Source organism: Penicilliopsis zonata (genome assembly GCF_001890105.1).
Source record: "Penicilliopsis zonata CBS 506.65 unplaced genomic scaffold ASPZOscaffold_3, whole genome shotgun sequence".
In the NCBI taxonomy this organism is placed as follows: domain Eukaryota; kingdom Fungi; phylum Ascomycota; class Eurotiomycetes; order Eurotiales; family Aspergillaceae; genus Penicilliopsis; species Penicilliopsis zonata.
In genome coordinates, this window is record NW_019208913.1 from 938,292 (window position 1) to 960,256 (window position 21,965).

Below are 21,965 nucleotides of genomic sequence, written 5' to 3' on the forward strand. Positions count from 1 at the left end.
CATGTCTGGCTTGATTATCAGTGAGTGAGGTGTACTAAGTAGGTAAGCTACTGGATGCTTGGAATGGTAAGTTCAATATGGAAATATCTATATACGCTTTTTGTAGGACCAAAATTTGTGTTCTCAAGTCAACATATCGTCCAGCTTCTCTCCCAGAACCTCCTCGATCTGCTTCACCCACCGCCGCACCTCGCGCTCCACGCTCTCGTCTTCGTCCTCCAACAACTCGCTGATGTACGGTAGCATCTCCGGCAGTAGAGCCAGCCACTCCTCGCCCAATTGCTCGGTCAGCGCTTGTTCCGTCTTGAGGGCTGCAAGGCGTGTGTGCGGGTTATCCCCGCCGGCCGATGCCTTGCCAGACGATGATGGGCGCAGGAACTTCATCAGAACAGAGTTGAGTTCCTTGTGGTTGTCCGTCGAGTCGGCGGCCGTGGCCAGCTCCGTGATCGCCGGCACCGCCTCCTCAATCACCAGTGCCGCCATCGAGCTCGTCGTCGCGTGTGCCAACTGCGAGATCAGGGGTTTCGAGATCTGTACCAGATGCGAGGGAGATTGCCAGAATTCTACAACAGTAAAAAAGTGCGTTAGATGGGGTAAAGATGAAGGATAGTTAGATTAGAGAGGCGCCATGGCTTACCATCCTGGTCGTGTTCAAACGCATTACGCAGCATGCGCATCGTGGCCACCCAGAGAGGCTTCGAGGTCTTATCGAACGGGCTGGCCTGGTTGAGAACCGCAACGGTGTGCTCGAGAATGTAGCTTGCGTAGCCGGTGACAATGGACTATATCAATGGCCTGTCAGTATTTGATCCTCATCCAGCAGCCAAGGGGGGGGAGGGCGGGGGTTCACTGTGTACCTTGAGAGTCCCGAAGAAGACCTGCAGGAATTTGTAAAACGTCGTCAGCCGAAGCGTTCGGCCCTGTGTGTCCTTCTTTGGCAGGCCGGCAGTCGCCCAATCGATCATCTTGACAAATATGGGCCGGAAGAGCGTGTCGTTGAGCTTGTAGATCATCTTGATCGCCACCCCGTTCACCGTCTCTTCGACCTCGTCTAGCTCGTCCAGCTCAAACACGGCCCGCGAACCCTGCGATATCTGTTCCCGACGCAGATCCAGCGCCTTGAAGAGCACGCTCGTCAGCAAGTTCACGTTCTTGACCGTCGCGGACTTAGGATGCTTGTCGATCGCGATGTTGATGACTTCCAGCGCTTCCTGGGTCGCCGCGGGGCCGGCCTCCACTGCATGCTGCCAGTTGCGGTCGATCGCGCCCAGCGTGGCGCTCATGTCCACCTTTCGAGCCATCACCTTCAGGGCATCCAGTCGGGTTTCATCGCTGCTCTCGTCAATATCGCTCGCGGCAGATTTGAACGAGGCAAGAAGGATCCGGTCGAGATACGTCCCGGAGACCATGGTCGGCAGATTGACAAACAGGGAGGAAAACAGGGAGAAAACGGCGTCGTGTAGCTTGGAGTTGGCCTGTCCTTCTTCTCCTTCCAAACTGAGACTAAGCAGGTGAAGAGACCGTTCGAGCGTGTCGGGCAGGGCGGGGATCATTGCATGGCCTAGGACCTCAGCCATGGAAGCCAGGCACAGAACGCCCATGACACGGATTCGATCGTCTTCCTGGCCAATGCAAGCCTCCCCGGCAACAACCTGAGCGGCATCCATGACCTTGGAAGGATCTTTGCGTCCATACTGCTCGGCAATGCGGTCGATGCAAGCAACGGCAGCATGCTTGAGCAAGATGTCCGGCGAAGACTGTACGATGTGGACCAGTGTCGGCAAGAAGTCGAGGATTCTCGTCTGGGACGGGCCGTCCCGTTCAGGGCTCTGGCGCAGTCTCGTCTCCAACAAGCGGAGCACTTTGCGACGAAGCTCATCGTTGGGCCGCTCAAGCAACACCTCGATCGTATCCAAGAAGTCAATGAGCGAGAGAGTTCCGAACAGAGCACTGAGGACATCACCACACGCCTGGCTCACGGGCTTCATGCTCTGCACGGATTCACCGATGTTCAAAACCTGCTCAAGGATCCGAGAGAAGAGGTTACGGATCTCGCCGGCCTCGGCCTCGTCCGCAGAATCAAAGGCCTTGGCCATCTTAGACTTGAGTGACGAGTGTTTGAGGAGATGGGCCAATGCACGTAGCAGGTCCACAGCAACCTTCTGCGGCTCCCGGCCATCGTCACTACCGATGCCGAGCAGGACCTGTGAAATACTGGGCTTTTGTTGGAAAGCATCCGTCACCAGATCAAGGTACTTGCTGTAGGTAGTGAGCTCGGTCGGAACATCCGGGTCGGAGACCAGGCCAGTCATCATCGTCAAAACATCCTTGTCCATGGCATACCGGTTGGCCAGCATGGCCAGAACCGCAAAGAGGAAGTCCTGCGTACCCAGCTTCGTGATAAGAGCGTGGAATAGCCGCAGACGCCGGTGTGAGGGAATATGCTCAAAGGCAGCAGTAAAGCTGAGCAGCAGCTCGGACGTGCCGGATACCACATCACGCTTCTGGCTGCGCAGCGACTGGATGAGGGCGGGCACCACCTGATCGATGGTCTGGTCAATGACCGAGACGGAGTAATCGTCGTCCTTCCTCAGAACGTTGGACCCCATGAATGTGAAGATCGGCATCACGCTATGGAGAACCAGTTCAGGAGCAATGACCGACAGCCCAGCCACGAGGAGAAGGGCAACATTCTGCACCTGCGGACTCTCAGTCGTCCGAACGCAGTCCACGACCAGATCCGCCCGGATGACAGAGATGTCAAACTGTGGCTTGTGGAGGCCCTTGGACCTGTTCACAATGGCCAAGAGGCTTCCAAGAGCCAGGCTTAGCAGGTAGCTCATGCCAGACTGGATCTGAGACTTGAAGTGCTGCAGGGCGGCCAGGGTCTGGAACAAGCCGTCAGCCAGTTGCGGGTGGGATTCGGGAGATGAGCCGTCGATGAGTTCCAGGATAAAAGTCATCTTCTCCAGCAGTCTGTTCAGTTCAGTCTCATCCTTGACCGTCATTGCAACCATGTTGTTCTGGCTGGTGCGTCGCCTCTTGGGAGCAGGTCCCAGAGCTTCTACGTCGGTAAGCGAGACAGGAATTTTCTGGATGAAGGAGTGCAAGATGCTGCCCGGCAGTACAACACTACGCAAAACATCCTTGGTGTAGTCAATGAGAGCCGACGTGCCAGCAGTCATGCCCAAGGAAATATCCAAAAGCGCTTCCGATGCGAAAAGCTGTCGATCCTCAGGGATCTTCGGCCATATTTCCTTCACGCGATTGAACACTGCAGAGATAAAAGACACTCTCGAGACTTCTGAGCCAGGGCCCACGTTAGAGAGTAGGATGTTGAAAGCATCCTTCTCCTTGGGAGTGACCACCGAGACGATCGCCTGTTCGACCTCCGAAGCAGAAAGACGCTCTCTTTCACAGATCTCCTTAACCTCGTTATCGTTGAATTTGCGCCACTGCTCGAGCAATGGTTGCAAAGCCTTGGTACGCGTGGTTCCTCCCGCCTTGTCGACGCGGTTCAGCTGTTTCAAGATGGCCAGTTTCACATTGTACAGTGGCACATGCACAGCATGCGAGCAGAGGAACGTGAAGAAACTGAGTCGTAGGGGTTTCTTGATATCGCCAGAGCTTGGGTCATCCGTGACTCCCTTGAGGGTCTTTTCCAAGACCTTTCCAATCTGTTCGGGATCAAAGATACACTCTTCAAGACCAGGGAGCAGAACGCGTTCGAGAATTTTCTGCATGTCACGGGTGGGAAGCCAGGAAATGTGCTTTGAAGCCTCTGGCCCATAGAGAGAATCATGGGCCCATGGCTTTCCTTGGCTGTCGTCCTTTTTGGTTTTCTTGAACAGACGAGCAATAATGGCAAGTAGACCAGCAGATTCCCGGCGGATTCTCTCAGAAGAATCTGCCAGTGTAGCAAACACGAACGGCAATAGGGCCTGGGGATCAATTGTCGCCGGGCAGGTAGAGAGATATGAAGAGATGACACCGAGGGCAGCAGCACGAGTGCCAATGGGGTAAGGGGTGGAGAATACGCGAATGAAAAAGGACAGAAATTGAGGTGCTTGTGTCGCCTCCGACTTGCCCAGTACTTTGAGGTCAGTGAACTTGTCTATCCGATCCTGGAAGCCCACAGCCAGAGCGAATGTTTGAACAGCTTTGTCGAATCCGGGAACTGACTGAGCGCTAAGGAATGATCCCTTAAAAAGCTTCTCGCTACTGAGGGATTCGAAAGCCGGCGTGAACGTATCTGGCTGTTCTTTCTCTTCTTCGACGTCCTCCATTTCGACATCTTCAATGGCACGAGTGGTCGGGACGGCTTCAATGACGGTCTGCAGATTCTGCTCAATCGCCGTAACGTCAAGAGAAGATTCTTCGAGGGTTTTTTGGAAGATAGATTTCAGCGATTCCGATCGACCAAAGTTATCAATCAACTCCGCGAGATAGGTCTGAACCTCCAAAGACAGCCCACCAGCCTTGTGAGCATCACCTGCTGTTCGAAGAACAATAGCCATTCCCTGCCCCATCTGTTGCTCTTGGAGTAACCCGTTGTTGAAAATGGAAGAGATGAGCTCTTGGCGCGCCGTGTCACTCTGCTTGGAGATGTCCGCCATACATCCTGCCACGAGCCCCAGGAGCAAATGCGACGTCTGGTACTCAGTGGAGATCTGAGAAAGCTGCTGAATTCCGTTGCGCAACTTGAGAACTGCTTTGAACACCTTCTTGGGCAATCTTGCGTCTGGCTTCCGCTGCGCCAAGACAGCAACGCAGATGAGGCCAGAGTTGACCGTCTCTTCTGTCCACGATCCAACAACTGCTTCCATTAGGGTGTCAAGAACATGGTCCTCCAGCGAGGCGTTTTGCGCCAGCACGACGGTGATCATGTAGCAGCCAACGATCAACTCCGAAGCAGTCTTGATGGTGAATCCCTCACTCAGAATGGGGAGCACACGCAGCAGAATATCCTCGTGTTTTGCCTTCTCCGCCTCTCTACGACCAGAGCGGGCCGCATCGAGCATCCCGGCAACCGCCTCCGTCATCACCGTAGCCCAAAAGGCGATAAGCGCGTGGTGGTGGGCCTGCTGTCGACAGACTTGGAGCACATAGTTATTCAGAGCTGCGAAGAACTGTTTATTTGTCGATACACTGTGGATGAGGGGGTGCCGAGGCGGGTTGATTAAGCCTCGCTTGTACGGAGCAAGAGCCTTGAAGGTCGGGGTAAGATCGTCCGGCAAGATCGACAAGAGATTTAGGAACAGCTTGGAATCGTGGTAGGGAAGGAACGTGAGGGTCACAAACCCCGTGTTATACTCGTGGATCCTAAGCATAGAACGTTAGTTTTACGAACAGTATCTCTATGCATCGTCCACCCAGGGGAGACCGGCATACCGGAACCGCCGAATCAGCCATTCGACAGCCTTGACGGCAGGCGTCAACTGCAATCTTTCACCCACTAGCGACAGGAACGACTCGATCACAACATCCAGCTCTTGGTTCTGGGCAGCACTCATTTGTGTCCGGTCTTCTGCCTTGCTCTGTTCGCTGAAGATGGTCTTGTTGAACGGCACATATCGGGGATCCAACGCACAGAGCTCCTGGAACCCTTCGTAGCAGATCTGGTACAGGGTATCAAAATCTTGCGACGTAGCAATCTTCTGCTCGAATATGAGTGATTTTGAATGAGCAATTCTCTGCGCCTTGAGGTCGAGCTCGTTGGTCGACTGTGCCGCAATCTGCGACAACTGGGCGGCGAGCGAAGACATCGTGAACGGGGTGAAGAACTGGACGCGTTCAGACAAATTCCGATTCTCCCATGCCCGGGTAGTCCTGGGAGTCCAAGAAACACCGACTGAGCACACAGAAACACAAGCACTGGCTGTCTTCCAACCGTCGTGGAGCTCAAGCAGGTCGGGATATTTTTTTGTAGGCGCAACTTTTTCGATGCCACGGGCGAGTGCAAACAAGACAAACTACCCCGAAACGGGCGGATCAGGGAGGGAAGTTTTTCGCGACGCACGCGGAGCTTCCAGCGGCAACTCTAGACGAGCGCCTGTTTGGGCATAGTGAAACTTACAATACGCAATAATACGCCCGTCACTTCCACTTGGTAAAGTTACGTTACCTTCCAGTTCGCGATGAGTGCAAGCCCGGAGCATGGATCCATCGGGCTCCAAGGTGAGTCTCTAATGCTTTGTGAATCCCAAGCGATGGTAAGGGTACACGCTGACTCGGGAGGGATAGGAGAAAAAGGCAGTTCCACGCTTTGCAAGCTTCAAGCCTCTGCCGACAGCTCCTAGACCAGATCGACGCCACGACAGCCAGAGTCGCGATTCTAGCAGGAGGGATGAGGAACCCAGGCATCGATCGAGACACAGGAATCATCGTGAACGGGATGGTTCTCGAGAACGTCGACTGGAGCGAAAGGAGCGAGACCATGGACGCCGTTCGGAGCCCCGTACACGCGCGAATGACGCGCAGTCAGAGGCTGTCCCTCTCCCGACGCAGCCCGTGAAGGCCGTGAAGGAAAAGAGGGATGAAATCAAGGACGAGCCGGGTTTGTTCTTCATTGATCGGAAGGGAGATATACACAACAAGATCTATGGAACACTGCATCGGTATAGTGTTCCTCGGTATCACCGATTTGGCCGAGGGTTCATCTTAGGCCTACCCCGGAGCTATAGGATTGATCGGGAATCGGTCAATGAGGACGCCCTGGTTGTGACGACTGGTGCTTGGCGATCCGATGCGTCGAGGACAAAGAAGAGGAGCATATTATCGAAGGTCGATAAGCAAGGAACAAGGCTCTTGAGAGTGCGACAGGAGCCCGAGTCCGACATAGCAGATGCAGAAAAGGACTTCCTGCCGTTCTCGACCTCTGGGAGCAGAAGCCGCCGAGAGATCCTTGGAGACGTCGGCGTAGAAGATGACAGATATGGATACCGTTCGATCGAGGGAAAGGCCAAAGCAGATCTCGACCTGCCCAGTGACGTTGAGGAGTTATCTGACATTGACTCGAGTGGGGACCAGGGTATACGGATGGACTTGGATGAGGACGCGAAGCGGATGAATGCAGAACTTACTCGAGCTGTGGAGCAGAACCCTCACGATGTCGGCGCTTGGTTAAAGCTCGTCGAGCATCAAGAGACGCTTCTTCTTGGCGCCGGACGGGAGTCACGAGTCCTCAGCTCCGCAGAGCAGAGGAGTCTGGCGGACGTCAAGCTCTCCCTTTACGAAAAGGCCTTGAAGAAGGTCGGCCAGAATCCAACAATAGACCGGCTTCTGCTCGGCCGGCTAGAGGAGGGCGCAAAGCTATGGGACACGAAGAAGCTATCTGCACAATGGCAGGCTGTGCTGAAGTCTCACTCACATTTCATCAGTCTCTGGGTCAAATATCTGGATTTCCGTCAGACAGAGTTTCTGGATTTCACATACGAGCGATGCCTGGGCACCTTCTTTGAGTGTATGAAGCTCAACGCTTCAAGCTCAGACCGTCCGGAAAAGGCGCAGATTCAAGTTTATCTGTTTCTTCGTATGTCACTGTTCATGCGAGAAGCGGGTTTTTCCGAGCTCTCTGCGGGACTCTGGCAGGCCTTGCTTGAATTCACCTTCTTCCATCCAGGCCATTCCGATACAGCGCTGGCTGATTTCGCAACGTTCTGGGAATCTGAAATTCCTCGCATAGGAGAGGCCGGTGCAAAGGGCTGGAAAAGTAGAGAGAGGGCTTTTGTCGAACCGAAGCTCGACGTTATGAAAAGCTACATTGAGCCAAAAGACATCTTTCTCTCGTGGTCGGAGAGCGAGAACGAACGAATATGCAATGCTCGCTTGCCTGCCAGAAGCTTGGACGAACCATCTGATGATCCATTCAGGGTGATCCTGTTCTCGGACTTGGAAGAAACACTGTCACTCTTCCGGTCCCTTGACGCAGCCGATTGCTTGATTGATGCTCTTCTCTACTATTGCCACCTGCCTCCCTTGATATCCCAACGAAATACCAACACCACTCGAACTTGGGTGGGAGACAACTTTCTCCAAAACCATCTAATCGACACCCCTGACTACACATTGAAAGAGTGGCTCCACAAAGCCGAAGAAGGCGACTTGGAACGTTCAGCAGTACTTCCTACATGCTTCCCGCACCAAAATTATATCCATACCGTCCAAACCCTTTTCGCGTGCTCCGGATCTTGGTTTTCCTCATTACAACTATGGCGGGAGACCAATATTGGGCGAGAATCCGACATTGACGCGGACTGGACTCGGAGAGTCCTGCGACTCCTAGTCGAGGCAAATCCGTCGCGTGATGACCTTGCAGAGTATTCCCTCTCTGTGGAGTATGCGTGCAACAGCAAGGAAGCCAAGAAATATGCCAAAGCACTTCTCAAGAAGAAGCCATCTAGCCTCCGTCTCTACAACTGCTACGCTCTGATAGAGTGCCGGTCAGGGAACCGCGCGGCTGCCGAGAACGTCTGGGCGACCAGTCTTTCCATGAGCCAAAACTTCAATGCCGCGGATAAGGCGGACAGTGTTCTTCTCTGGCACGCCTGGATCTGGCATTGCCTTGGAACTCAAGAGCTGTCTCGTGCCTCGTATCTTTTGCAGTCCATGCCACAAAACAGCATCGACGTCAAATCGTTACCGGAGCCATCAACGGGCATTACTTTCAGTCCCGCAAATTCGCTGCAGATCCAGAGGTTTCTAGCAGACAGTCAAGAGCAGGCGCTGGGCCGTGGGAGCCCTGCCGTCTTCGTAGCCGCGACAGACTGCCTCGCCATCTTCTCCTACCTCGCTCACTCAGGCGACCTAGACAAGTCCCTGGACGGGTATACCAAGGGTCTGGCCCGCCTCACGCTTCAACCCGAGCCATACGCCACCTTCACTACCGAACTCCTGCTGCAGGGCCGTGCCAGGCTCCTCTACCACCACATTCGTACCAGCAGCATCTACAAGCCAACGCTCATCAGAACAGTACTGTCCGACAGCATCGCCTCCTTCCCGCATAACACCATCTTCCTCTCCCTCTTCGCATGGAACGAGTCCCGCTTCCGCATCGAAGAACGCGTCCGCGACGTCGTCCGAAAGATCACCCATACAGCCAGGGTCTCCACTGCTTCTTCTTCTTCATCATCTTCGTCTTTTTCTTTTTCTTCCACCGAAGTCCCGATCACCACCCACCTCTTCTCCATCTATACGGAGCTCCATCGCCCCACCTACGCCGGTTCAACGCTGCATTCCGTGCGTGCAGCGTTCGAAAAGGCCCTACACCCAGACTCCTCTTCTTCGTCCTCGTCCTCGCCCGTGTCATCCGCTTCCAACCTCTCCCTCTGGAAACTATACATCCTCTTTGAAATCTCGCGGGACGATCTCCGCCGCGCAAAACATATCTTTTACCGCGCGATGCGGGCCTGTCCGTGGTCCAAGGGACTGCTCTTCATGGCATTCTCCCATCTGAGGGCCGCGGGCCAGGATGGAATGCACTTCGAGGAGTTGAGGCGCGTGTACCAGGTTCTCATCGATAAGGAATTACGAGTCCATGTCGAAATCGACGAATCCCTCCTAGACGCCGTTCAGGAGGAGCGGTTGCGTCATCCATCTTCTTCACGTGGTCAAGGGCATGCACCGATTCATTTACCAGAAGATGAAGGCGGGGGAGAAGAAGATACGGATACAAATAATTTGCAGTGATTATTTATTTCCTTGTACATAGCTTTGTTTCATATCTTCTCCAAATTAAGATGGGACGTTTTGCTATATATTTACATATCTGATACAGGGGACAGGACATGAGTAATGACCAAAATAGGCCGGGGAATCAAAACCTGATGACAACAGCAGCAACAAGGGAATAGAAAAGGAAAAAGATGAGAAAGAGGAATGAAAGGGGGGGAAAAAGAAAGGGGGTAATATGAGTTCATCAGTCGTTATCCATACAAATAATTAGGGTTTAGTTTAGAAATGTTCCTTCCAAAACTTGAACTTGACCTGCTTTGTTGAGACGGATCTGGTCGCCTCGCGAATCTGACGGGCCGCAGCATTAGGCCCGCAGAAATACACGCCCACTTCGCTTTTGCTCTTGTTCAAGCCGGTCATATATGCCTGCGTGAGCAGGCCGTCCCGCATAGCGGCGAACAACCGCTTGAAGTTCGGGCGGCCGAAATTCGTCCCGCTCCGGAGTTCCGTGAGAGGGTCAACATCTTGGCCGGCAGAGTTGAGGTAGATATTCGCGGTGGTGTCCGGGTCTAGCCGCTGGGTGAGGTAGGTATGGATGCGGAGGAACTCGGACCCGCCTTGCGTCTCTGCCATGGACAGAGATTGCGCCTCGAGGGAGGAGAGGAGGGATTGGAACCATTCAAACGAGGTGGTATCCTTGCAGACCCAGATGAACTCGACACGGCGAAGGCGCCGTGGTGGATTAGGAGAAGATCGAAGATGCCAGATATTCTTGAGGATCGAGGCCCAGGGCGTGACGCCGATGCCGGTGCCGATGATGATGGCAATCTCGTTTTCGAACACATCTTCTGCAGGGGCTCCGTAAGGACCGTCAATACGCAGCTTGGGCATTTTTTGGCCGTTTTGCAGCGCAATCTCGTACATGCCCATTGGATCCAGCCCTTCGAGATCCTTCGCTTGGGCAGGTCCACAACCCAAGGCATCACCCAACGCCCGGGTGAAGTCGCCCACTTGGCGGACATGAACACTGACGTATGGGTCAAACGGGCAAGAGGTGATGGTAAAAGGGTGCCACTGCGTGTTGGAGACTTCGGGTACTTGGAGAAAAAGCCACTGGCCAGCTTTGTATCGGAAGCTGGGCTTGGAAAACTGAATCTCCATGGCGTCTGGAAACATTATCAACAATCGTGTCTTTTTGAAGCAGTCCTTCTAAAATCAAACATACCGTAGGGGTGACGAATGACCTTGATGATCTCGGTCTCACGCCTAGCTCTGATTTCACGATACAGTCTCTCAGCCAAGTAGAGGCCACCGGCAAACAGCTCCCACCTCCAGCCTTCATACCCTAGGCAATGGTCCCAAAAGGCCTTGCCAGCGAATGGAGAGTAAGGATCCGCAGAATCGCGCACAAAGCAACCCGTGGCGTGGGTATACAGACCCAGGAAGAATGGGACGAACAAGTGATGCGTGTACCAAAACGTCTCGAAGGACTGCTGGCGGATTCGGGCGTGAGCAGTGGTGTACATCAGCATCATGCACAGCAACATGATATGACCGGTGATACCGCCTGCTTGAGTGTAGTGGATCTGGATGGCAGTCTCGGGCCGGACCTGATCCTTTTCCACATTGTAAAAGCTGTATCAAAAGTCAGCACACGGATGGGGCCAGGCAACTTCAAAGAATGGGACCATGCATACTTGACATAGTGGGCTGATGTGTGGATGATGCTGAAGAGAAGTAGGGCATATGCGACTTGGCGATGAAACCAGACGGATTCATCAAGCGGCAACCACCTGATCTTGGGTCTGAGCCACCTAAGGACAGTCCTGCACATCGGCAGAAGGATCAAGACGCCATCAACAGTCAACACCAATCCAGCTCCTCTTGAGATCCACACCGAAAACTTCAACGCATTTAGAGCAGCTAATTTCTGGTTTGTCGCCTGTAGATACCTAGGAAGCGTTGTCAGTTTACATCGACCTTACACGGATTTGGGAAATAGCTCACCATCCTAGGGCAAAAAGACCCACGTGGAGGCCCCAAAAAAGGAAGTAGAATATAAGTTTTGAGGGGGCAAAGTATGACTTCAACGGATATTGCGCCATTTTAATCTCTCACAGGTCTGATGCGAGATGGATTAGATGATGAGGGACGCCCGATGGGAGAGTAGTAAGGAAAGTATATAGGCGTTAGCCAGGGGAGGCCTGGCTTTTGATGTATCGATTCACTGCGCAATGAAAAGGCGTCGTTCTGAACAGACCGCTTAGTTTGAAGAACCCAACAGCTTTCTGCGATCAACGCAGTTGATTCGGTTGGATCCTAGATCGATTTATCCCCTTCATCGACTTTCGTGGATTCTGAAAATGGCTCCGGAGTAGCTTCAATTTTGCAGTTTTAGTCAAGCAAGAGAGAGATGACTCGCGTATAGCTTGCAAGCTTCTTCTGCTGTGTTTCTTTCTTCCAAAAAAAAAGGCTCTAGCGAGTCAGTCCATTCCGCAGCAGCGAGGTGGTAGTTGGTCCCTTTGACAAGGTCTATGATGGATGTAGGCAACGTGGGGTTGGCAAACAGTGGGCTTTTTCTTTGTTACCACAACTGTGGAATTCTTAGGCTGCAGGGGAGAGACTTATTTAGCAAGGGCAAACGCATGAGGGGACGGGGTTGTATATTTACCTCCCCTCCCGCACAGGCTCCCTGGGCAGCAGCTTGCCAGGAATCCCTCTATCCAATAAAGGATTCCCCTTTAACTTCGACTGGTTTTACCGTGTCCCTTTTTTATTTTTTCTTCTTTTTTCTCCCTTCCTTTAATTGATGGGTCGTATGAGCCAGCGCCTCTCCGCCACCGAGTCATTTTATCTACAGACATATTATCTCCAAGACTTCAATGTGCCAGCCTCACTTGTCTCTCAATCAAGTTCGCCGTACGATACCCAGTTGATAAGAGCCAACGGTCTATTTTGGTCTCGAATGTCAGCCTATGCCAGCCTCTTTGCAGGATTCAACACGATAGTAGGTATTTCACACCTTGAACAATCGCTTCTCAATGGCCGAGAAGAACCATGTGGAGAGACGACGGGAGAAAAAAAAAAGCACGACCTGGCCTATAAGACGCATTCTGCAGGCGCTTTCTCCGGTCACATCTGGCGATGCACACCGTTCGAAGTCGCCAGTGGCTGGGGTAGGTGCATTAGTACTAGGGACCAGACAGGGACCTACTCCCTCACTCGCCCCTCTTCAGCCCAGGAACCTGGTCTGTGCTAAGAGCCATACGCTGTAGCGTTTGTAGCGTTGAAAATAGGCTGGGTTCGGTGTCTCTCCGCGATCTGAGGTGGAGAACAGATATACTCCGTATGTAGTAGACGTGGTGACCCAAGATGGTTCCTTCGTAAAATATCACCCGAGATGTGACAGTGACAGCAAGAGACGTTGAGCTTCTGATCCCAACCGCCCAAAAATCCTTCCCGGGACCGGCGTCAACAAGCCGGAACAGGGCCGTGTTCCCAGGTTCCTTCCTGATCGAGTATGCACCTGGGCTGTTGTCGTCACACGGGGACGGCCTCTGATTCGCTGCACGGACCAGACCTAGCGTCTACCCAGCGGCAAAGCGTCGCGAGTTCTGACCAATCGTTGTACGTATCGCCGCTGTCACACTGGCCCCACCCGCCTTTCTCCTGCAATGATTGGCGGGCAGACCATGGAAAATCACCTGGGCAGGTCCAACGCTGACCATTCAGAGCCCTCGTCTGGACTATGTGCAGTGACCATCCATGGCCTTACCTGAGGTAGGTACCTACCCTAGGTAGGAAGGTACTCCATGGTGGGCAGACATTTAGGACGGGACAATGGATTGCTTTCTATCTCTCGCTCCGACGTTCTTGTCATACCTGGGTACGATCCCTGCTTCGGTTGACGATATATGAACGGGCTGGCATCTCGTGTTGATCCCAGTAGTTTTGGACCCGCCTTTTTGAGGGTTTCTTTTTTAGATATCCCCGCATTCACTCGGAGTGATTAGATTCAAGAATCACAATGGGCAGGTTAATCAAGAACCACTGGGCACGACTCATCATTCTGACAGCGGCAGCTTGTAAGTGTTCTCTTTTTTGAGAACCATTATCCTTGCTGTATCTTTTCTGTTGACTTTTTCTCTCTCCAAAGGGCAAGTCGGTGGCTCAATCGAGGGCTTCATTTGGCCCAAGGTTTTCTGGGATTTCATCTCCAAGAATCTCAATGGGGCCGTCACACCGGTTCCGATCCTTCAGATACTGAACTTGCTCTTGGGGCTGTTTACGATCGCATGGGAATGGCCTCTCAAGCCGCTCGCAGGCACATTCCCCCACCGCAGCATTGCTGTCCGGCTGGCTCTATACCCATTGTGCGCCTTGATTGCGGCTATGATGTACCAGACGGGGGATGTGGCCATCTACTATCTGATTGGGATCTCTGTTTACTTTTGGGCATACAGCGAGGGAGAGGTATGCTGTCACACATCCATCCAATCTCCTGGTAGAACTGACTAACCTGGGACTCTAGGAAGTATGCGCCGTACCATGGACGCTACCCAAACCTACTCGGACGAGGAAGGTGGCGATGTGAATATAATGGCACGAAGATGATGAGCATGCATGATACCCCCTTGATGAGCATATGGAAATGACAATTGGCGTTTGGAATTCCTAGCACCCGGTTTGGTGTAACCCTCGATTATCAGCAGTGGTTCTGCTTTAATACTGGTCTTATATAACTTGACTCTTTCAGACAAATATTAGTTCCATGATATTTCAATTGGAAATAGATGTTCCGTCAAATTGACCAGTCGTAAGGTATCACCAGGTAGTTTGTTCCTAGATAACTACGTACTGTACTAACTTTGATCGACGTTCACTAATTGGGATAAATTCTCCGTTCCGGGATCCCCTATTGTGTTCCCTTTGGATAGGAACAATCTCTCATCCACATCTCCTGTTCTGAAGAGTCTAGGCCATCTCTGACGGCTGGAGGCCTATCGTAACTACTAACCATTTTTCTAGCGTCTAATTCGCGTCTTTTCGATATACTATTCTTCCAGACTGTACGGAGGTCTCCATACGCTGCTGTTCAATCTTCCTAGTACTACTAACTATTCTCTCAATGCCCGGGTCAAAACGATTTGTCTCGGACGACGAGGGCCAGACAAGCAACTACTTTGCTGAGAATGATGTTCCCGTCAACAAACAGCTGAGCTTCGATGGCAAGCTTCACCAGTTCTACCACACGGCCAAATGCTCCCAGGTTTCAGCAGAAACAAAGCCAGCAGCCAAATCACAACCATCAAGATACCTCTTCAGACAAAGGCTAGATTCCCGTGATCCAACCCCCTCTGGAGACGACAAGTCCAGTCGTTCTGTCTCTTTTCCACGAAAGAAGAAACGATCCCGCCCTCCGTCCTCTTCCACCCCCCCGCCGGCCTCCCTCCTCCGCGACACCATCCCACCCAACCTCATCCTCCTCCTCGTCGGCGTTAACCCGGGCATCCTAACGGGCGCGACAGGCCACGCCTATGCCCACCCATCAAACCTCTTCTGGAAACTACTGCATTCCTCAGGCATCACCACCGCCCGCCATCAACCCAGCGACACATACCGTCTCCCCAAGCTGTACAGCGTCGGCAATACGAACATCGTGGAACGCCCCACGCGTGATGCCAGCATGCTCACCCGCTCCGAGATGGACGCCGGCGTCCCCGTCCTCGAAGCCAAAGTCGCTGCCCAACGGCCCGAAGCAGTCGCCCTCGTTGGAAAAGGTATCTGGGAGGCTCTCTGGCGGGTCCGCCATGGTCGACCTATCCGCAAAGACGAGTTCCGCTACGGCTGGCAGCATCCACGTGAAAACATGGGCAGAACGGGAGCCTGGGATGGGGCCCCCGTGTTTGTCGCTACCACAACCTCGGGCCTAGCAGCGGGGATGAGCTTGGCCGAGAAACAGGCGGTCTGGTTGGAATTGGGTAAATGGGTGGCGCAGAAGAGAGAGGAGCGCAGTCTATCAGAAACCCTACACGACTAAAATAAGCCTATATGGATGTATATATATATATGTGGGTTTGTGTGTGTATATATATGACATAATGGGGACTATGCTATCGATTTATCAATATCTTAATGCTTTCAGTACCTGACTCGTTCTGCTAGATGCATTATTCTTCATGAACTTCTTTACTGCGAGGTAATGGAAATGAATAGTAGAGCCAGGCCAGACCTTCCAAGTGATCATATCGTGTCAGGAAGAGTGATATCAATAGGCTTAGGAGAAACTGGCACCGACATCTTGCACTCCGAAAAGCCTGCTCTCAAAGGACACTCCTAGCCCTTCTCTACCTGGTAATAGCGGAGGGACCCTTGCTAATGTTCCGGTCTCCCTGGGATTCGCGCGACTACACATATATGTCAGTAAGAAGGGACCCTTTCTAGACCAGAAGAAGAAGAAGAAGAAGAAGAACTCACCGGTGAGTTCTGATACTCTCCTCCTTCGAGGATCTTGACCATGCAATCGTCTTCATTGGCGGTGCCAAACTCGTTCTCCAGACTAGCATTGCTGGCCCCGTCCAGGACACCTTGAGCGCCGTGTCTATTTGCGGAAAAAAGCCCATTAGCAGGAACTACTATATAGTACTTCCTCAACGATCTCTTACTTATGAGTCACAAAAATCTTCCAGCCGTTGACGACGTCTGTCAGCGGGACGCTCTTGTCCTTCCGCCAGTTGTTCAGGGTGGTCAGGTCGTCCACGAAGACGACAAAGTCGTCAGAGCGACCCTTGTAGAAGATCTTGGAAGTGTTGTCGTTTGAGCGAGGCATGATGATGATGGGATGTTTTTTTATTCAACACGTAATAAAATCAGTGAATTGGAAGCTCGGAATGGTCTCAAATGGAGAGAAGGGGTAAAAGAGGCTGGTCCGAGAGCAATAAATGCTTCGTCTCCAGACGAGTGTCGTGTGAGATGATGGATGATGACGTCAGTGATATCAAGAAAGTAAAGTGATCCACTGCAGATGTCTACCCACAGCCGCACAACGAATAGTTTACAGGTAGAGAGGAGGCCAATTGATCTGTAATCAAATCTGCTTTATTAAAAGGTGTGAATTTAAAACATAATGAGTGCTGCAAGGGAAAATACCAGCTTTTTTAAGTACAGAGTGGCATGCCAGCCTTCATGACGGAACGGCGGGCGGACCTTCGACGTCATCGGTGCCGACCACCAGAGATGACCAGCCAAGAGAACAAGTAGCAATTGCCTTTTGATCAGCAATAGATCCGCTTTCGCCTAAAACCAAATCTCAATGACGACCCAGGGAATGTTGTTCAGAGGGAGAGAATGGTGGAGAAACGACGGCCATACGTCGTCGCCTTGCTTGCTTCCCATCAACACCTCGCATCATTACGTCGGGCCAAGCAAGAGCTTCAAGTCTACCCCTTCTGTCTCCGCCGAAATAGAATAAGAACGAATCTGTGTGTGAAAGAATTGACCATTATACTGCATCTTCGTTCTCGGTCAATAGGCGTATTATCTCCGTCCTCGACCGGGGCTTCTTGCGATTCCGAAGAGAAAACGTGTTACGCACTCCAACCGCAAAGGGTGACTTCTTTTTCTTCGAAATGAGCGAAGAGTCGGTGGCTCTTTTCTGTAGGGGCCTAATTATCGGCATACTCTCATGAGTAATATCTGGACCCGAAGGTTCTGTGATGGTCTTGTCGTCGGATCCCTCAGCCACTCCGTCATCTCGGCTGCAAAGAGGCATCACAGCCTTCTGAGATCCATTAGAGGAGCTGGGCGAACAGATTTCTTCGTCAATGGACCCTGTTTGAGTGACAGTAAGTGAAGTCGATCGTCGACTGAAATTGGCGTGGGAGCTGATTCTCCGAATAAGTCGGCTGGTTGTCCGGGTGAAGCGATCTGCGGCACCGAGAGACATCCCTGGGAAGGGGAGGACATCCCTGGTATAGATGATCGAGATAAACTTCTCTAGGCGGATCCGGTCTTCCCTTCTCGGTGTCAAGGTCAAAATAGAGCGTGCACTCGACAGGACCTTTGGTCGTTCGATTTCGCCATCTGGTTGCGCAGCCGTTTCCTCAGAGCCGCGAGGAAAGTGCGTCTTTTTAATTCTCACATGCAACATATCGCGTTGATGGTCAGACCGCAAGGTTGTGAGTGCAGATGCAGAAGCTTTGCGGACCAGAGAAGGAGCTGGTTGCAAAGGACTGTCGACAGCAACCAGGTTTAGCGACAAGAATGAGCATCTCACTATTTTTGATGGCCCATCTTTTGGCTCATCCGATAATATCGCAGCTAATTTGATGATCTCTGTCTTCCATTGCATTTCTTCAGCAGCTGATGAAGCGCTCAAGACGAACTCATAACCTTTGTCAATGTGGTGAAATGAAAGCTTCCAAGAAAATAAAGACCAATCACAAAATATTCCTACCAGTATTATATGTCAACAACTCAATAGCAACATTTTCAGAGACTTGACTTGGCCTTCCTTACCTTTGCCATTCTCCAATATGTCAATCTTCATGTCGGAAATGCACAAGCATGCGATTGCTTGGAGTCGACGTTGATCGTCACTCCATTGGGCCAGCAAAAAGTGACGATTAAAAAGGGCAGAGACCATGTAGTCCCCAGTGACTTGCCCGGGGCAATTGTAGGTAACATACAACACGCCACACTGTATAATGGGGCCAAGTTGCCGGAATATGTTTTGAAGGGGACACTAGAAAAGTGAGATATCGGCGGATACCCGAACAAGATACGATCAGGACTGTCTTACCATCCTCGCGAAATGAAGCTTTTCCTGTAGCAAAATTGTTTTTCGGGCCCGATCCTTGTTGACCGGGTTGCCGGTGGCTGCATTGACTCGAGCAACTACAGCCCGTACATTCTCCAGGGCCTGGTAAATCCCATCATGGGAAGATTGGCAGTCACTCGCAGTTGTATTCTTCAGTAAATCCTGTATCAAGAGCGTATACCTGCATAGGCGCTGGATTGGCTAGAAAGCAGTACCATCAGCAATGAGTTCATCATGCTAGAGAGTTTGATGACCCGCCTTGATCAAGAGATCGTTCAAAGTCATAGACTTGCTATCTTCCTGCCGGCAACCTTCGATTGATGCCGCTGATTTTGATAGTGCTTCGATTCCTCGGTCAAAAAGCTGCCAGTTGGGCACGGAACGCCGGAGGATAGAAAGGTCTTCGGCCAGCACTTCGTACGTTGTGCAAAATCTCTCGTAAGCCACAAAGGATATAGACTATATAACGACATCCTGATTAGTACAAGAGGCTAGATGGAAGGAAGTTATCAGCTTTACCAGATTTTCTATTTCACGGGCGACTTCAAGAGCTTCATAAGGACCAGCAATGGCCACGCTGACTCTGGTGTCATACAAGTGCCTTGGATTATGAATTTTCCAAGATTGGCTGGGCATTCTTTTGAATCCAGACAATTCCATAAAGGGCAGCTTCTTATGAGACGACTGGGCAAACGGTGCATCTAACATTGCGGGATCAGAACTTCGAATCAGATTTTGTAGCTGGACCAGAAACTTCTCATGTATTCCACGAATCTGTTCGAGGTTGTAATATAGTTCGGGGCGAGTAAGAAACATGGCAAGGATCTGCTCATATCCGTCAGCCAGAGGTAATACCAAATTATCAAAAAGAAGAATACTGGTGGCGTACTTCAGTCAATGCTCTAAGACCAGCGACATATTCTGACTCTGTTCTTAGGATTTCGTTCAAAACCTGGCGCCTTTGTATGCTCCTATTTTGAGCAGCATCGTCCAAAGGAATACTTAGAGTTGGTCTTAAGCTGTCAAATGAAGGTCGAATGTCGGAGCGTGTGCTTTGGTTTGTAGTACTATGGGTGTTTGCTCTCGACCTTATCACGCTTTGGGTTGCGACGCTTATGCTTGCTGTGTTTATTGTTCCTAGGAAGGAGGATGATCGACCTGACATATCCTCCCACTGCTGCTCTTGAAATCCATTGTGAGGTGGGATGATGCGGTTTCCAAACGTTTCAGGGTCCTGGGGCCAGCCCTCAACGACTCTCTCCTGCGTCTGGGACAGAACAGGTCTCTTCGACCGGAACGTGCTCATCCATCTCTTGAAGGCACTTGCGGGAGCCTCTCGCTCTGAGCCTGCCACCGCCTCCTCTCCCTTTGTCTCGAACCGTGATATATCGTAAAAAGGGTACGGTTCTTCGGTCTCGGCGTCTGTTTCTGAACCCATGGCTCTGCGAGGAGAGAAGAGCTAAGAGTAGCTGAGTGAGAAACACAGCATAAACACTGGTGGTGGCTAATTAAAAGATACATTTCATGTGACAACTAAGGATATCCAGGTGGGAGCCATTGAGAGAGTTTATCAGTAGAGGAAGTCACAATGGGAGGAAGTTTTTCTACTTGGCGAAGTTATTCCAAAGAAGGAAGGGGCTTTTTATGCCTGGGCCTTATTCTTGTCTCTCTCAGCATAAGAACAGCTCTTGTTTCCTTAATGATTATAACCATTTCTAGCAGATACTACCTAGGTAATGCTAGATGAACAGTTCTCGAATGCTTCTACTCAAGCATCATGATTTGCCTGCTGAGAGCTGCAATGGACACGATTAGTAGTTCTGGCATCAAGAAAGGACTTGAAACACGAAACATGCCATCAGTTGCAGTGAGTAAGCTCTCTTCCATCTATTTGAAGACAGGTGATAGAACACAGAACTTGATCCAGGGGTCATTTCTGAAGATGTCGCCATTAAGGGTTTGTCCGTATTATTTTTGGAGGGAATGGCAGCTTGCTCCATATAAAAAGCGCCATCTCTTTATAAAATGTACCTCATGCTTCGTAAATACTGGATAGTTAGGATTAAAATTCTATAAAACCATCTAGAAAGTCGAGTACGTACCTAATTCGTCAAAACTGTTATGAAGATCCGTCATGGATCATCTCTGAGTGATCCCCACTGGTTCCAGGCGGTTTAAGTTGCTGCCCGCACTTCTTCTACCCACCGATAGCTATCCAGATCGTCACAACGACTTCTCTGTATCCCCCTCTTGCATTCTAGGATGATCTGATCGCGTTTCCAGATCTCATGAAATATGGGAATCCCCATGGACGATAATATCCACGCTCCAACTGTCCCCTCTGGACCTGCGTCCGGCGGGGCACCCCGCGATCTGTCGAAGCTCTCCATGGTCGGCTTGATGGAGGAAAAAGAGCGTATCGAAGCAGAGCTGTCGGCTCTCAGCAGTGTTTTGAGTTCTGTGAGAGATGAAATGAATCGCTTGACTCTGGGTTTTCGACTGATCTGATGTGATCCAGCATGGCGTGAACATGAACACTTCCCTTACTACCTTCGACGGCTTTCCCCGCGACGACATCGATATCGCTCAGAGTACGTGTGCCTAGGCTTGTACCGCAGAACACATTATTCTAAAAATTTACCAGTCCGAACGACCCGTGCGCGGATCATCCACCTGCGAACCGATCATAAAGAAGTGATGAAAAGATTGGAGGGCGGGCTGCACGAGCATTTTGCCAATCTCCAGCGCGCTCAAGGCGCTACAGCCACAGATACAACGGCTATGGGGAATGCACAGGCTGCATCCACCGGGCAACCGGCCCGTGATAATCTTGCAGAGACCGGAATGCTGGGCCGTCCGTTTGCAAGAGTAAACAGCGTGGTCCCCGACAGCCCTGCCGCTCAAGCCGGGTTGCAGGCCGGAGACACGATCCGAAGCTTTGGGGGCGTCCACTGGATGAATCACGAGCGCCTGTCGAGGGTGGCACAGGTCGTTCAGCAGAGCGAAGGGGTAGGCTGATTTCTTGGCTTCGCTGTGCAGATTTTGCTATTCGCTCTTCGTCTGCTAACTGGTAGAAGCGCCCTTTAACCGTCAAAGTCGTCCGTAAAGAAGATTCTGGTCCTGATACTACAGAGCTGGACTTGCAGCTCACACCGCGGCAAGGCTGGGGTGGTCGAGGTCTACTAGGATGCCATCTGGTTCCTCTATGAGACCTGATTCGCTCTCGCGTGTCACAATGCTCGAGACAAGATACAAAAAATCATGATGCTGAACGAATCAATGAATCAATAATTGATGATCGACGACCCCTGAAGCTGTGATTACTAAAGCTTCTTCAGGCTACCTTGCCGGTCGTTTGTTTTCCGGCTAGGCACCATAGCAGATGGACGACTGGCGTACTCCGTACCGTGAAAGCCCTTAATTACTTTGAATTGAGAAGAATATAAATACTTTCTATAACTTCCAATTCCCCTAG

The 21,965-nt window shown here is 51.5% G+C and overlaps 7 protein-coding genes across 7 annotated transcripts; 3 read left to right on the plus strand and 4 right to left on the minus strand.

The window, feature by feature from the left end:
- Positions 1–24: 24 nt before the first annotated feature.
- ASPZODRAFT_23375 (hypothetical protein) lies at positions 25–5,895 on the minus strand. The gene is made up of 4 exons (XM_022727932.1): positions 5,392–5,895; positions 858–5,322; positions 638–782; positions 25–563 (listed from the first exon to the last, which is right to left on the minus strand). The coding sequence occupies exons 1-4, from the start codon at positions 5,763–5,765 to the stop codon at positions 124–126; spliced, it is 5,424 nt and encodes a 1,807-aa protein (XP_022583611.1). The 5' UTR covers positions 5,766–5,895; the 3' UTR covers positions 25–123.
- Positions 5,896–6,156: 261 nt separating this feature from the next.
- Positions 6,157–9,687, plus strand: ASPZODRAFT_150039 (hypothetical protein; the record flags this gene model as incomplete). The annotated part of the gene is made up of 2 exons (XM_022725562.1): positions 6,157–6,177; positions 6,244–9,687. The coding sequence occupies 2 exons, from the start codon at positions 6,157–6,159 to the stop codon at positions 9,685–9,687; spliced, it is 3,465 nt and encodes a 1,154-aa protein (XP_022583612.1).
- Positions 9,688–9,951: 264 nt separating this feature from the next.
- ASPZODRAFT_150040 (hypothetical protein) lies at positions 9,952–11,777 on the minus strand (the record flags this gene model as incomplete). The annotated part of the gene is made up of 4 exons (XM_022725563.1): positions 9,952–10,838; positions 10,898–11,307; positions 11,370–11,624; positions 11,680–11,777. The coding sequence occupies 4 exons, from the start codon at positions 11,775–11,777 to the stop codon at positions 9,952–9,954; spliced, it is 1,650 nt and encodes a 549-aa protein (XP_022583613.1).
- Positions 11,778–13,505: 1,728 nt separating this feature from the next.
- Positions 13,506–15,712, plus strand: ASPZODRAFT_157567 (hypothetical protein; the record flags this gene model as incomplete). The annotated part of the gene is made up of 3 exons (XM_022726316.1): positions 13,506–13,757; positions 13,829–14,145; positions 14,843–15,712. Exons 1-3 carry the CDS (start codon positions 13,700–13,702, stop codon positions 15,710–15,712), a joined length of 1,245 nt encoding a protein of 414 aa, XP_022583614.1. The 5' UTR covers positions 13,506–13,699.
- Positions 15,713–15,965: 253 nt separating this feature from the next.
- On the minus strand, positions 15,966–16,689 carry ASPZODRAFT_129505 (hypothetical protein). Its single transcript, XM_022722281.1, has 3 exons — positions 16,338–16,689; positions 16,150–16,273; positions 15,966–16,079 (listed from the first exon to the last, which is right to left on the minus strand). Exons 1-3 carry the CDS (start codon positions 16,499–16,501, stop codon positions 16,020–16,022), a joined length of 348 nt encoding a protein of 115 aa, XP_022583615.1. The 5' UTR covers positions 16,502–16,689; the 3' UTR covers positions 15,966–16,019.
- Positions 16,690–16,821: 132 nt separating this feature from the next.
- Positions 16,822–19,928, minus strand: ASPZODRAFT_157569 (hypothetical protein; the record flags this gene model as incomplete). The annotated part of the gene is made up of 7 exons (XM_022726317.1): positions 16,822–17,326; positions 17,447–18,123; positions 18,190–18,415; positions 18,473–18,691; positions 18,749–18,949; positions 19,010–19,315; positions 19,380–19,928. The coding sequence occupies 7 exons, from the start codon at positions 19,926–19,928 to the stop codon at positions 17,174–17,176; spliced, it is 2,331 nt and encodes a 776-aa protein (XP_022583616.1). The 3' UTR covers positions 16,822–17,173.
- A 738-nt stretch (positions 19,929–20,666) lies between these two features.
- ASPZODRAFT_1397650 (hypothetical protein) lies at positions 20,667–21,842 on the plus strand. Its single transcript, XM_022724591.1, has 5 exons — positions 20,667–20,851; positions 20,897–20,950; positions 21,009–21,081; positions 21,135–21,499; positions 21,568–21,842. Exons 1-5 carry the CDS (start codon positions 20,786–20,788, stop codon positions 21,697–21,699), a joined length of 690 nt encoding a protein of 229 aa, XP_022583617.1. The 5' UTR covers positions 20,667–20,785; the 3' UTR covers positions 21,700–21,842.
- Positions 21,843–21,965: the final 123 nt, after the last annotated feature.